This window comes from Lethenteron reissneri, chromosome 50 (genome assembly GCF_015708825.2).
Source record: "Lethenteron reissneri isolate LAM-NWPU_2019-01 chromosome 50, ASM1570882v1, whole genome shotgun sequence".
Taxonomy (NCBI): Eukaryota; Metazoa; Chordata; class Hyperoartia; order Petromyzontiformes; family Petromyzontidae; genus Lethenteron; species Lethenteron reissneri.
Genome location: NC_083828.1, coordinates 5,564,074 through 5,579,391, shown reverse-complemented (window position 1 = coordinate 5,579,391; position 15,318 = coordinate 5,564,074). Strand labels below are relative to the sequence as shown.

Genomic DNA, 15,318 nt, shown 5'->3' with positions numbered 1-15,318 from the left:
AGGGTCCTGTCAGGAATGGCAGCGGACACGTGTATGTGAGTCCACTGCTTGACAAGGTGTGATGGAGGTTAATCCGGCACGATACGATCTGATCTCTGCGCCGGGGCAGATAGCGCTGATTGGCGTTACGTCTCAACCGGATCAGCCGCGATTCGCCCATCGCGGCTGATCAGAGAGAGAGAGAGTTTGAGAGTCGGGGGGGGGGGGGAGCGAGCGCATTGAGATTGGAGTCGGGGTTATCGCAACAGGAATTGAAATGCTAAACTGAAGGGCAGGTTCGAGTTCATACAGCAGGGGGAAGAAAGGGAGTGGTCAGGACACAGTGTCCTTCTTCGCTGTCATTGCAGAATTGTCGGATGAATTCTTCTCAAACGAGTATGCGAGTCTAAAAGCCACGGTTCAGTGTGGCATCTCGTTTTCAGGGTTGTTGCTCACGCCACCGGCTCTGTCCGTGTGTGGCTACGTTCATCGAAGGTTGTGACACCGGGGCAAAATAAAGTAGCTTGCGAATCTGTAAATAGAGTTGTCACCTGTGACAGTTTCACAGGATTCTCCAATTTCCCAGCATTCTCCTGGGAAATTGGCACAAAGTGACAAGTTGGCACAACATAGTCAGCGACATCAACAATTACGCGGTAAATTTCGATTTAAAGCTTTCGTGACTGCAGGGATTCATCTTCTTGGTTCTTTCGGTAAAGTCACGTAGAATGGAAATAATAAAATAATAAAACTAAAACATAATAAAATAATTCTCACGACGTTTCGGCCACAACGCAAGCAGCCATCCTCAGGTGGAGAACAGGTCTGTCGATTCTCCACCTGAGGACGGCTGCTTGCGTTGTGGCCGAAACGTCGTGAGAATTATTTTATTATGTTTTATTTGTATTATGTTATTATTTCCATTCTACGTGACTTTACTGAAAGAACCAAGAAGAATTACGCGGTAGTTATCCAACGAGAAAAGTTGAGCTTGCAGTGCAATCCCATGTTTTGTGAAATCTACTTTTAACCGCCGAGCGCCAAAGCACCTTCGTTTCCACGTCAGTCAGCGGGAGTGGACAACGTCGCTTGCCGCAGAGGTGGAAACAACCGGCCTCTTTTGCGCGCTGGCGCGGGGAAGGCGCACCCGCGAGAAGCGTCCGCACAATCCTCGCGCGTAAAACGACGAGCCCCTTCGTTTATAATTTTCACGCGGAAAAAAGAAAAGAAAAAAATCTCGCGACTTGGAACCGCAGCCGCTGCTTGCCCCCCCGTTCTGTCCGCGACGTGAAAAGTCTAGAAGAGAGGAGACGGAGCGGTCCGCCAGCCAACGGATCGCCACGTGGTCGCCGCCGTCACCTCCTGCTCGTTCGCTCGCTCGCTCCCCTCTCGGCTCTCAAACCCACCCAGGCCTTGTGGGTCGCGCTGCGTTCGTGGGCAATGACCTCAATCGAAAAAATAACGAATTCTTTGGTGACGAGGCTGCTGCTGCTGCTGCTGTTGTTGTGCCGCTGTTGCTGCTGCTGCTGCAATTGCACCTGTTGCTGCTGCTGTTGCAGCTAATGCTGCTGCTGTTGTTGCTGCTGCTGCTGTTGCTGCTGCTGTTGCAGCTAATGCTGCTGCTGTTGTTGCTGCTGCTGTTGCTGCTAATGCTGCTGCTGTTGCTGCTGCTAGTGCAATTGCACCTGTTGCTACTGCTGTTGCTGCTAATGCTGCTGCTGTTGTTGCTGCTGCTGTTGCTGCTGCTGCTGTTGTTGCTGCTGTTGCTGTTGCTGCTAATGCTGCTGCTGTTGCTGCTGCTATTGCTGTGGTTGCTGCTGCTTATGCTGCTGATGCTGCTGTTGCTGCTATTGCTGTGGTTACTGCTGCTGTTGCTTCTGATGCTGCTGTTGCTGCTGCTATTGCTGTGGTTGATGTTGCTGCTGATGCTGCTGTTGTTGTTGCTGCGGCTGCTGCTTTGACAGTGGTGCACAAGCACAATTAACAACATCACTTCAACGGATTCGTTCAATAACACTTTGGCCTAAAATTGAAAAATAGGCGACGTTTCGGGCAATCGCCCTTCTCCAGGACACATTCACAGCACAAATGTGCCATCACCAGCAAACGTTGCCTATTATAAATATATTTTATTTATTTCACTCTTGATACCTGTGGCTTAATATGAGTGCCGTTTTTGGAATCTCTGTTGTTCTCACAAACCTGGATGGGCAAATTGTACACGGAATAAAAAAAATCATCTCGTGTGCCCGGGATATTATATTTTGAGAGAATAAAAAATCCCCCACAGGATTCTATAAGAAATTGAAACTGCTCGGATATCCACAAAGGATTTCTAAAGATCGAGTGCTGTAGGCGATTCAAATTCATTTAGTGATTGATGCTGTTGTAATTGTGCAATCGCCCCAGAATGCGTCTGTGCGCTCTGCAACCTCGACAAAGAATGCACACGCTTGTAGGAATCAGAGGTTTGTGAAATGCATCGGTTTTGTTTGTGTAAAAATCAAGGAAGATCCTGCTTGAGATGAGGGGTGATTTAGAAATGGGATTTATTTTTTCGGTTTTCGTTACAAGAGCCATCGGAAACGCGCTTTAAAGAGCAGTTGTCTATAATTTATCGTAATTTAGTCAGTGCAGAAATCATATTCGGTTGTTAAGCAGGAACAATGGCAGAAGCGCACACTGCTCTTGCGATCAATGTCGCAGCATCTTTAATGCAATAATAGAAACGCTCACACGGCAAAGGTGCGGCCCTGCAATTGCTTGCTCACACCACTGCCAATGCAGAAAGGTCGCCAAATCATTTGTTAACGACTATGATTATTATTTTTCGATTTAAAGCTTTCGTGACTGCAGGGATTCATCTTCTTGGTTCTTTCGGTAAAGTCACGTAGAATGGAAATAATAAAATGATAAAAATAAAACATAATAAAATAATTCTCACGACGTTTCGGCCACAACGCAAGCAGCCGTCCTCAGGTGAAGAACAGGTCTGTCGATAAGACAGCGTCTGAATGACAAGTCCTGGGCTTGGAGCGTCTATTTAAGCTGGGAGGGAGGAGGAAGAGCGCCTTGACAAAATAATTTGCATATCAAGAGGAATCTTAGCATATTTATGTAATATTACACTATGTATTATTCTACCCACCCTACTGCACACCACACTGTTGCAGATTCACCATACAACTACGAATTTTAGCATATTTATGATTATTATTACTATCGCGTGGCACATTTTGCATTGGTGGCTATTCATACAGAGACACAGGCTCTACGCTACACAGGCCAGTAACGGGGGGGGGGAGCTAATGTCGCTGCGTCGTTTCACCGAACCAAATAATTTTGCAAAAATATTTTTTTTATATATATATTTGCAACGAGGCTCTTAAAATGCGCGCTTGCGGAGCGGACGGCGGGCAAGTGCTTACGGTGAAACACAACCGGGGCAGACTCCGGGGCCAGAAAATCAAAGGCGTGCAATGCGGCAAGTGAGAAAACGCGCTACCCCGCTCGGCCGCATCGCAGGAACACGAAGCATCCGAACGGTGGCCACCGAAGCAAACCGCAGCTTTATCTCCGGGGCGTGAGGAAGAAGAGGAGGAAAAAAAAAATTGCCAAATTGAAAATAAAATAAACACCGCCGCCATGAGTCGAACTTCTATTTTGAAACGCCAGCCGGCGTAGCAAAACAGCGTCAATTCTGCTCGCCACGGGCAAGTGCTACGAAGGGGTGGCCACTCGCTTATGGGGTGAGTTATCACCTATTTCGGTAAACCCTGACACCAGACGTGTGCACTCTGCACATATGGCGATGGAAAAATGATAGGGGTGGGGATGGGATGGGCCGCGGCGTGATGGGATTGGATAGTTTTGATTGCTATGGGACACATTTTGAGGAGCCGAGCAATGTACCACTCTCCTTCCCAGAGGGCGGCCGAAGGGAGGTGGTAGGGTTGGGGGGGTTGACGGGAGGATGCAAGGGAGGGAGGGAGTGGGTGGGGGCTGAAGGGGTCAGGGACCCTGGGAGGCGAGGGGGGCTAAGGGTTTGGTATTGGAGCAGGACCGGTGGCAGAGCGGGTGGGCAAGCGGCGGACGAGAAAAAATGCAATTGTGTGAGCGACAGCGGGAGAGGTTTGTCACGTGGCGCGCGGCCACTTTATCGGTTCACTGCTGGATGAAAGTCCCTACGGCACCGCAGTTGTGTGGCCACACGTCACGTGGTTGTGTGGCCACACTTCACGAGGTCCAGTGGCCACACTTTACGAGGTGGTGTGGTCACACTTCACGAAGTTGTGTGGCCACACGTCACGTGGTTGTGTGGCCACACGTCATGAGGTCGTGTGGCCATCACGAGGTCGTGTGGCCATCACGAGGTCGTGTGGTCACACGTCACGTGGTTCTGTAGCCACATATCAAGAGGTTGTGTGACCACACATCATGAGGCCGAGTGGACACAGTTCACGAGGTCGTGTGACCACACTTCACGAGGTCGTGTGACCACACTTCACGAGGCTGTGTGGCCACACTTCACGAGGCTGTGTGGCCACACCTCACGAGGTCGAGTGGCCACACGTCACGTGGTCGTGTGGCCACACCTCACGAGGTCGAGTGGCCACACGTCACGTGGTCGAGTGGCCACACGTCACGAGGTTGTGTGGCCACACGTCACGAGGTCGAGTGGCCATCACGAGGTTGTGTGGCCACACGTCACGTGGTCGAGTGGCCACACGTCACGTGGTCGTGTGGCCACACTTCACGAGGTCGAGTGGCCATCACGAGGTTGTGTGGCCACACGTCACGTGGTCGTGTGGCCACACTTCACGAGGTTGTGTGGCCACACTTCACGAGGTCGAGTGGCCACACGTCCCGAGGTCGAGTGGCCACACTTCACGAGGTCGAGTGGCCACACTTCACGAGGTCGAGTGGCCACACGTCACGAGGTCGAGTGGCCACACTTCACGAGGTCGAGTGGCCACACTTCACGAGGTCGAGTGGCCACACGTCACGAGGTCGAGTGGCCACACTTCACGAGGTCGAGTGGCCACACGTCACGAGGTTGTGTGGCCACACGTCACGAGGTTGAGTGGCCACACGTCACGAGGTTGTGTGGCCACACGTCACGAGGTCGAGTGGCCACACGTCACGAGGTCGAGTGGCCACACGTCACGAGGTTGTGTGGCCACACGTCACGTGGTCGTGTGGCCACACTTCACGAGGTCGAGTGGCCACACTTCACGAGGTCGTGTGGCCATCACGAGGTTGTGTGGCCACACGTCACGAGGTCGAGTGGCCACACGTCACGAGGTCGAGTGGCCACACGTCACGAGGTCGTGTGACCACACGTCACGAGGTTGTGTGGCCACACGTCATGTGGTCGAGTGGCCACACGTCACGAGGTCGTGTGACCACACTTCACGAGGTGGTGTGGCCACACGTCACGAGGTCGAGTGGCCACACGTCACGAGGTTGTGTGACCACACGTCACGAGGTGGTGTGGCCACACGTCACGAGGTCGAGTGGCCACACGTCACGAGGTTGTGTGGCCACACGTCACGTGGTCGTGTGACCACACTTCACGAGGTTGTGTAGCCATCACGAGGCTGTGTGGCCACACGTCACGAGGTCGAGTGGCCACACGTCACGAGGTCGAGTGGCCACACGTCACGTGGTCGTGTGGCCACACGTCACGTGGTCGTGTGGCCACACTTCACGAGGTTGTGTGGCCACACTTCACGAGGTCGAGTGGCCACACTTCACGAGGTCGAGTGGCCACACGTCACGAGGTCGAGTGGCCACACGTCACGAGGTCGAGTGGCCACACTTCACGAGGTCGAGTGGCCACACGTCACGAGGTCGAGTGGCCACACGTCACGAGGTCGAGTGGCCACACGTCACGAGGTCGTGTGACCACACGTCACGAGGTTGTGTGACCACACGTCACGAGGTGGTGTGGCCACACGTCACGAGGTTGAGTGGCCACACGTCACGAGGTTGAGTGGCCACACGTCACGAGGTCGTGTGACCACACTTCACGAGGTCGTGTGGCCATCACGAGGTCGTGTGACCACACTTCACGAGGTTGTGTGGCCACACGTCACGAGGTCGAGTGACCAGACGTCACGAGGTCGTGTGACCACACTTCACGAGGTCGAGTGGCCACACGTCACGAGGTCGAGTGACCACACGTCACGAGGTCGAGTGACCACACTTCACGAGGTCGAGTGGCCACACGTCACGAGGTCGAGTGACCACACGTCACGAGGTCGAGTGGCCACAGTTCACGAGGTTGTGTGACAACAGTTCACGAGGTTGTGTGGCCATCACGATGTCGTGTGGCGACGCTTCACGAGGTCGAGTGGCCACACTTCACGAGGTCGAGTGACCACACTTCACGAGGTTGTATGACCACACTTCACGAGGCTCATCGAATGTGGGTTGGTTGAAGGGGTCACGCCCAGGAGCGGCTCGGATATCCGCTCACCACTGACGTCAGCCACGGTCGGGAATCAAACTCGGGTTTCATAGTGAAGGTACACGAACCTGCTGCTTTGTCACCCTTCACCAACCGGCACTGACCACAGCGGTGAAGTATGGTCAAACGACTCCGCATGACTGACACTGCCCGGCAATGCATTCATCCAGCAGCGCACTGACAAAAGTCTGCAATTTTTGTTTTGTTTCAAGGGCGGCTTGTCATTTGTTGCCGCCATTGAAATCCGAGGTGCGACAGGAGACATTTAAAATGTAAGCGGTCACAGGTGACCACCGGCCCACCGCCACCACTTCGGAGGGCGGCACGGCTTAACCCGTTCCATTTACGTCATCGGTTTTTCTTCCGATTTTGTTCCGATGACGTGCGTGTGCCTACGCGTACGTCATCGGAATGCAACCGGAAGTAAAACGAAAATAAAATAACTTTATCGGTACCGAGGCTCCCACACAAAGCCATGCGGGAGGGCATGTGGCACAGTTTGGCGCCAGCTGTCGTAGAGTGCGGTGGTCGTGTCGCTACAGTTCTCTGCGGGTGAGCACAATGTCTTTAAAAATTACGGCGCTACCGCTACGCTTTTCCCAATAAAATTAGCGCCGAACCGCTCGCACGTTCCGAGATTCGGCGGCGAACAGGACACTCACGTACCCTGCAACCTCATCGGAATGGGGAAAGAGTTAAGAGCACCACGCTGCGTTTCATAAGCGACCTACCCGGCCCACTGAAAGAGTGAGGCGTGCCTCCTTGCCACAGCTTGCTGGGGTGCCACCGCTCCAAGTAAAACAAAATCTTCAACGAGCATCATTCGCCTGGGTTTACAACCCAGCCTCGGCTGGCCTGACTTTCAGTGCAGCGTCGGCATAGGAACGCAGCACACGCGTGCTTAGAGAGTGGTAGTGCGTTTCACGAGCTGGTGGGTCGGTCTTGCAGGAGAGGCTATTTTGGTGAAGGCGGGGGGGTGTGGGGGTTGGGAAGTGGGGGGGGGGGCATGGGGGAATGGGGGGCGTGTACGGGTGAGTGACCACAGCAGCGTGAGTGATGCCCAGGATAATGGAACACCTCGGCCCCTCCTTAAAGGAGTTGGGGCAAAAGCTGATTGAGTGTGCGTGTCAGGGGCTTATAGCGGTATGGAATCTGTAAAGGTTTTTTGTTGTGTGTGCTGGCTCCAGTGGCAATGTGTGTACACACGTCTCTGTGCACGTTAATGCTTGCCTCTTGTAACGCACGGCGAGGACGATCGCGACTGGCCGACCGAGTGAGCGACTTGAGCGATGAACGTTTCTCAATTATTTTCCAGAAGGGCTCCAGAGCTAAACATTTTGGCACGCGTACGGCCAAACGTTCGTTTCTAACGAGGAGAATTTCAAAACAAAATGTTGTAAAATAGGTCCCCAATCATCAAAAACGGATGTTGATGGATTTTACTCACAAGCTATTGCTGGCCCACATTCTCTAATTTATTTAAGCCTCGTTCTAAACACTTAAAAATATAGAATCCCGATCGCCAGTGAACACTGGCCAGTGGATTGTGACACTCCAGTCGACTGAGAGCAGGTAAAACCTGCTTCTGATTGGTCGCAAACAACCGAAGCACCTTTACGCTCGTACGAAGTGTTTCGACGCGTACACTATGCACGAAATATCCTAGGAATTGAACCGCCTCATTGTGGGAAAAATGAAGGTAAGACAAGGGGAAGATGGCTGAACAAGGGACCTTTGTCTTTGTCCCCGGTGTGATAGCGTGTTAAATGCCCCGGCTATTACAATGACCGAGTGGCAGTTCGGTCAGTATCTGCCTCCCTCGAAAGATGTACACGTCACCATCCGTCACGTTGCGCGCGTTCGGACGGATCTGCTCCACCGGGGAATTCACATTTAAGGCATAGAAGGCACGGGCGTGGTTTCTGTGGCCCACCGCTCAAATAAATCAGGGGAGCCGACAGGTAGAACAATGTGAGGGGGGGGGCAGGCTGGGTAATATGGCTGAGAATTGAGACAAAGTTGACTGGTATTACATCCCTTAATAGCCCGTGGCATACAGGAAGCAACCTTGGAGGTGTCTAGAGGGTGCGCGTCGCTGAAGGACAAGTTTTATTACTTTTTTTTACCATCATGAGCGGTTTCCGAACCAATAAAGCCCACTATGGTGGAGATAATAATACTCGAGATCAGTTCAATGGTGCAGCCCATCGGATGCATTCAAGGTGCCCAAAATGCTCTCGAAAAACCCGAGTGAAATTCTCCGCGTGTCCCTACTGTGCAGATCAATCATTCTCATCTCAGCGGCAGGCTTTTGCAAAAATGTTGGGAAATTGAAACCCCTGCATTACGCCGTAAATGGGATCAATGCCAGGGTGTGTCTTGAGTAGAGCCGAGTTCAAAAGAGACGCGTAGGGGGATCTGAATGTTCCACTTTTATAAAGAGATTCATCATGCCGGCATGAACCTAACAATTGCTTTCCCACAGCAATAATAACAATAATAAATGCCATTTATGCAGGGAAACCTCAGCGAGTCTCAAAACTATCTCTCAGGAGGGTCCGGCCTTCATCAGCGCCATGGTGGCGAGATGTTAACTACCTCGCCCGGTATACAGCAGATCGTGGGTTCAATCTCGACCCTGACGCTTGCTGGATATTTAGAATTTGCATGTTCTCCCCGTTATCGCGTGAAATTTTCTCCGAATCCTCCAGTTTTCCCTCCACATTTAGAAACAACGTGTGTTTAGAGTATTTGGCTGCTATAAATTTCCACATGATAAGCCACTTCGTTGAGCTATCATTTGTGGCCAGGTCGCATCTGAAAAAGAGCTACATAGTTCAGTCGGCCTTCTCTGGTAAAATAAAAAGAATTTAGTTAAATGTATAGTTTGCCAAACGTATGTATGTTGAACTTCTTTCGCACTGTACGTAGATGACCGTGTTAATCGGAGGCGTGGGAGAAGTACAACAAACCAAACTCAAAAAACTGCTCTAAAGATATGAGTTTTAAATCTCGATTTTTCCTTTAAACATATTAATGGAAATTTGACACGTAAAGGTACAACCGGAGAAAACCCCACTATGCATATGAGAGGCTAAGTCTCCACACAGTTAGAATTCATACAGATATATCCAACAATCCTTTGCGGTCGTGCCACTGTCTTCTGGTCCGACTGATAGCTCAGGCCAACAACGCAATTGACATTCCGAGGAAGTTTAACATATTGGCATTAACCAGGCTCAACTGTGCTCAACTTCTGAGATCTATAGAACAGGCGTCACGCGCTCGAGGCGATTTCGCCAGAGAAAATTACCCAAAAATATCAACGAGTGTGGGGGAAAATCATAACGCGCGTGTTTGCCAAGTTCACCTTCAATTCACACTCGCACAAACTGAATCCCAACTGTTACAAAAATCATCACGTCACTTCGCGTCCGACAGCTGCATTGCAAATCCGACCTCCCGCGAGTTCAGGGTGTAACATTCACCGGTTCAATCGCCCGGCACAGCAGTTGAAACGGTGCAATTTTCTTCAATTCCATCGCCTCCGCTCACCCGGCGACAGAAATAGGTTCACCTTTGTCCAGTGTGGAAGAGGAGGCCTAAGTACCCTCCAGAGGGGGGGGGGGGGCTAACTAGAACGCCCTCTAGTGGAGGCCCTTCTACCAACAGTGACGTGAGCAAGCACTTGCAGGGCTATACCTTCACCTTCAACCATTTGAAAGCCACAGTCGTTCACTCGTGCGTGCGTGCGTGTACGTACGCGCATGCGGAGAGCGGTGACCCAGTGGTTATCGCGCAGCGCTACGAACCCAATGACCCGAGTTCGATTCCCGCTCATGACCAATACAAGTGGCGAATATTTGAACCGGCCCTGGGCGATTACGAGGCAAACTCAGCCTCAAATTAATACCTGTGGCAGTGTGTAAACATCGGCACCGGGGAAACAAAGGTGGATGGGCGTGGTGCTGGCCACCAACCTGACCGTGCGCCATCGCCGCCTTCATGGGGCGCTACTCGGCTAACGGCACTTGTCCCCAACAGTCTGTGAAGGTTCTGAAGGGGGGGTGGAGAGGAATCTTTGTCATTGTGTGTGCGTATGCGCTGTGTCGGCACGGAGCAGGTGATCGAGTGCGTGTCGGCCGGCCGGGTGCTGGAGCGTCCGCGCGCCTGTCCCATGGAGGTCTACAACCTCATGCTGGGCTGCTGGTGTCGCGAGCCGCACATGAGGCTGGACATTCGGACCATCCACGGGATCCTCCAGGAGCTCAAGGACAAGTCGCCCATCTACATCGACGTGCTCGGATAGGGCGGCAACCGCGCGGCGCTCTCGCGGGCCTTCGATAAGTAAAGAAATAGACGGGTGGGAAAATTTGAGCGCGCGAGAGAACTAAATTGAAACTCGAACTACGGGAGTGCGTGACAAAGCTTCAGAGATGCCCCCCTCCCCATGCCTCCCGCGATGCCCTCCCCCCCCCCTCTCCCGGTTCGCCACTTTGTTCACCCGTAATAACGAGGAGATGAAAGTGGCGTTAAAAAAAATTGCCCGACGGTTCTCCCACGTGTTTGTAAAGAAATATATGTAAAAAAAAGGCTGCCAATTATATTTAGCTACTTGCCACGAAAAACAGAGTCCTGGCAACGAGAAGTGTTGGGCGGGGATGAGTGGAAGGGGGGAGTCAGTGGGCGGGAGGGAGGAGGAGGCACGTTATTTAATAATTTGTTTATTTGTCAATGGTTGGGGGGGGAGAGATCTTCAGAGTAAACGAGTTTTATAAAAAAAAATCTAATTCTGGGGGGTGGTGGGGGGAGAGCCTTGGAGGCACCAGAGGAAGAAAAAAAGGTTTTTAAAAAATCGCATTTCGGGTCGATCAGTCCTGATTAAGTCTCCTTGGCCGAAACGTTTGTTTCTATAACCCCCCCCCCCCCCCCTAAGCAACGCCGACTTATCACCCCTCCGTACTCTCCATCTTGGGGTCACCGGAGCAAAACAGCGACGCATCGATCGTGAGTGGGTGGGGGGTGGGGGGGGGAGCAGAACAGAGACGACGATCACGCGCGCACGCAAGTTCAAGGCCCTGTAAAGCCGTCGTATATTTATTTAGCCACTTGCTCCTGGCCTCTTTTCACATAGGCCACTCGCTAAATCAACGTAACAAAAGGGCATCGCACGCGAGCGGTGGAGGCGCGGAGGTGGTGGAGTATTCGCGCCGTGCGAAACCTCAACCGGGTCTCCCCGCTGCCACCGTGCGATACAACAAAAATGACAGCGAGCATCCCGCCGTAACCCCGTTCATGAGAGGGGGACCATCATCGCCGTTGGTGGTGTCCGCTCGTCATCGTTTTAGCTCGGGGGGGGGGGGGGAGGGGTGCGATCATCGTTAGCCAGAGCGCGACGCGTAGCGACATGCCGGAGAGGGTGGCGAGTCAGCTGTAGACGCCACGCATGCCACCCTGGGTGCCCTTTCGTGGTGTACACTTTAAATTGGGTCCCCTCCCCCGATTCTCCGCTCGTCAAAAAACCCGGCACCAACACGTGCGAAATTGGAAAAATTGAAACGAATTATTGAATTCAATAAATATCTTATGGGAAAGGGGGGGGGGGCAAGGAATGTCAAACGCGCAGGGAGCAGGAAAAATGTCCTCGTCTTAATTCCATCCTCCGTACCACCTCCACCACCCCCCCCCCCCCCCGGAAATTTCCAAGATGCATCAGCGACGTCGATCGCGCCCGTGAGTAGCCGCGGCGAGTGGCCGGGCACGGGCAGGAGGAAGCGTGCGGCACGCGATAAAATCAGCGGCGACTCGCGGAGAACGCCGATTTCACGGAACAAAAAAGTGGAACCAATTGGGAATTGTGCGCTCATGCGGAGGGCCCAGGTCGCGACGGCGGCCCGCCCGTCCTCCCACCAGCTCATCCGCCCGCCCGTCCGCCCGCCTCCGGCTGACCCCCTTGGCACTCTCCAATTCCTCATGAGATTATTTTCTTTCTTAATAGCGTCCGTCACTTTCCCGGTGGCCGCACGGCCATCGGAAGGGGTGGGGGGGGGGCGGTGAAGCAGACAGCCGAGCAGACCGAGCGACCGTGGTGATGCGCGACTTCTTCTCGATTAGCGTGCAGTCGCCTACTCGCGTGACGGCACGATGAATGACGGAATGTACGGTGGACGCTTACGGGCTACCTGCTCGTGGATCATGGCGATGAAGATGATGATCCGTAATAGAGGTTTTTTTTTGGGGTGAGATCCCGTAAATATATAAATGTGTCGTTAAACCCACCACCACCCGATACAGCCAATCAGGAAGGTTTGTCACGTAAACAAAACATGCACACCGGTTGTGTGTTGGAGAGCAAAGCCACAACATTTACAATCTGAGTACGCCGTTTCGCGATTAATTACAACAATTACAACAAGATTATTGTAAATGTTGTGGCTTTGCCCTCCAACACACAACCGGTGTGCTGTACTCGTAACGAATTGGCACGTTTTGTTTACGTGACAAACCTTCATAATTGGCTGTGTCGGGTGGTGGCAGGTTTAACGACACATTTATATATTTACGCGATCTCACCCATCAAAAAACCTCTTATGGATGATATTGGTCGCAAAAGCCTACTTGTTAAACTGATGATGATGACGGTGATGAACTAACCGCCATCGCTCGCCCACGCTGCTGGTTGCGCGCTAACCGGCCGGCTGAAACATCGACCCCCCCACCTCCTCGTCCCCGCAACGATTAGCACGGTTGGCTACGTACTGTGAAAAAGAAGTTCCACATACTCACAAAAGGCCAGCGCACAGGTAGACGCACCAACCCAGCCCGTGACGATTCCCCCGTTGTCTAGTCCGATATGATGCGACACATCTCAAGCGAGTCCCAATCTGAGCCGCAAACCCAATTAAGGCAAAACAAAAGGAAGTAATAAGATAACGTGATGTCCATCCCACCGAACCACACACCAAACCGCAGCGTTTGGTGTGTGGTTCGGCGGGATATTCGATTAGTGAGTGGTTCTGAGGGGCATAGGGGGGGGAATTGCCATTGAAAACTACACTAAAGTAATGAAAGGAAACCCAGCACTTTAGTGCACAGACCCTTCACAATCCTGGATGCCTGTGAGCCTTGCGGCTTCCGATGCCTTTCATTTTGCAGTCCGAGTACATTGTAGCTTGACCTTGTTTAAAAGCGGCGGGCGGCAGCGGGGGGGTTGCGGTGGAGGGGTCGGTGGATGGGGGGGGGGGGCTACACAAACTCAGGGGGGGGAGGTGCGACACAGTCAAAGTGAAACAACCCCCCCCCCGAAAAAGATGTCGAGAACGCTGAACGTGACGAGCAACGATGGGATCCACTTTCGTCTATCGCACTCTCCGCCCTGGCTCCTTAACCCCCCCCCCGGCACCGTGCGTACGAGGAAAGTCTCCGATGCCCGTCGCTTCGCTGTTACTCACCCTTTGCATTTTGATGCATGCGGTCCCCATCCGAGTACCGCGGGCGCTTTGTTGATCAAATCAATACGAACTCGAGTTTGCGAATCGAAAAGTGCAAACTTGAGCGTCACGTGTTGCCCCCCCCCCCACTCACGCACGCGTGGGCTTTCTCCGGGCGCTCAGGTTTTCCGCCCACATATCAACGTCATGAATTGGGCCGATAACACCCGGATATGTAGAGGACCGCAGAGCTTGGGCAACTGTTGCTAGCGCCGGCTGACCGCGCGGTTGCCTGTGGTTCGTCCTCGCGCCTCAAAGTCATAGACGTCGTACTGGACACCTGTGAAAAAGAACTTCACAGCTCATCGGACTCCTCCCAGTAGAAATAAAGATTCAGATTCTTGTTCACTGTCTGCGATCAGAGGGCCGAGTAAGCGAATTCTGCGCTGCGTATTTCAAGTTGATGTTATTGTTGTTGTTTTGATTCTATAAGAGAAATTAGAAGGGGGCTGAACCGTTGCCATCAGCAGGGGGTGGGGAGGGGGAGAAGGGGGGGGAAGGGGGGCTTACCCCCCCCCCCTCCTCCAGCCCCGACGCAATTGGGATGGTGTGGAGCCACTTGACTAACAAGTTGCCAACGCTGCTCAGACAAAGACACTCGGAATGAATTGCGACAAGACGCTATCCGACGCACACTACACCCCCCCCCCCCCCCCCCCCCCCGCGTGGAGGCTTTTGATATTTTTTTTTACGGTTGAAAGGCTTCGGTTTAAAAGTAAATCACATCAAACGTCGCGAGCTCTCGCGAGGTGGTAGAACAAATGCAATGGAGGCACTTAATTTTCCAACCGGGTTGTTCCTCGTTATAAGCAGTTATTTATTTCATTATACTAATATCGCTGAAGATTTCTATATAAATAAACGTGATGAGGTTTTTTTTCTTCATTACACTTGCTCGAAATAATCTGCACCATCGGTTAATTTCAAAGGACTACAGGCTTTCAGTTTAGTAAAAAAAAAAGAAAACATCATGTTTATCATCAGTTGCATTCATGCCTCGCCTTAATAGCTCTTTTTATATTCCCGCTAAACAGATTACGTGCCCATTTGTGAAAGCACATTGTTGAAATCGAATAAAAGCATTCGAGTACACATCAGTTGATTGCTATCCTCACTAAAATTGCTTGATAATTAAAACCGAACGTGCTGAATACGTGAACGTGCATTCCAGAGAAGGCACCAGTCAGTTTTGGCAACATGGAAACGAACTGCTGATTGGCACGAGCCCAACACGTGGCCACATGGCCCATTATTCCGTCCCCGCCACTGGCGTTCGTCACAATGTCGGACGACTTCGCGCGACCCTTTGAGAAACGGGGTCAACATCGTCGCCCTGCTCGAAAAAGGAAGAGGCACTGGCCCATCTCCTTCAGAGGC

General features: G+C 52.3%; 1 protein-coding gene across 2 annotated transcripts in view; it reads left to right on the top strand.

Moving 5' to 3' along the window:
* Positions 1-12,672, top strand: part of LOC133355128 (BDNF/NT-3 growth factors receptor-like) — a 302,261-nt gene extending 289,589 nt beyond the window's left edge. For both annotated transcript variants that reach the window (XM_061572441.1, XM_061572440.1), the window contains one exon: positions 10,575-12,672. In XM_061572441.1, the coding sequence (XP_061428425.1) occupies positions 10,575-10,760 (186 nt within the window). In that variant the 3' untranslated portion in view covers positions 10,761-12,672. The remainder of the gene's footprint in view (positions 1-10,574) is intronic.
* Positions 12,673-15,318: the final 2,646 nt, after the last annotated feature.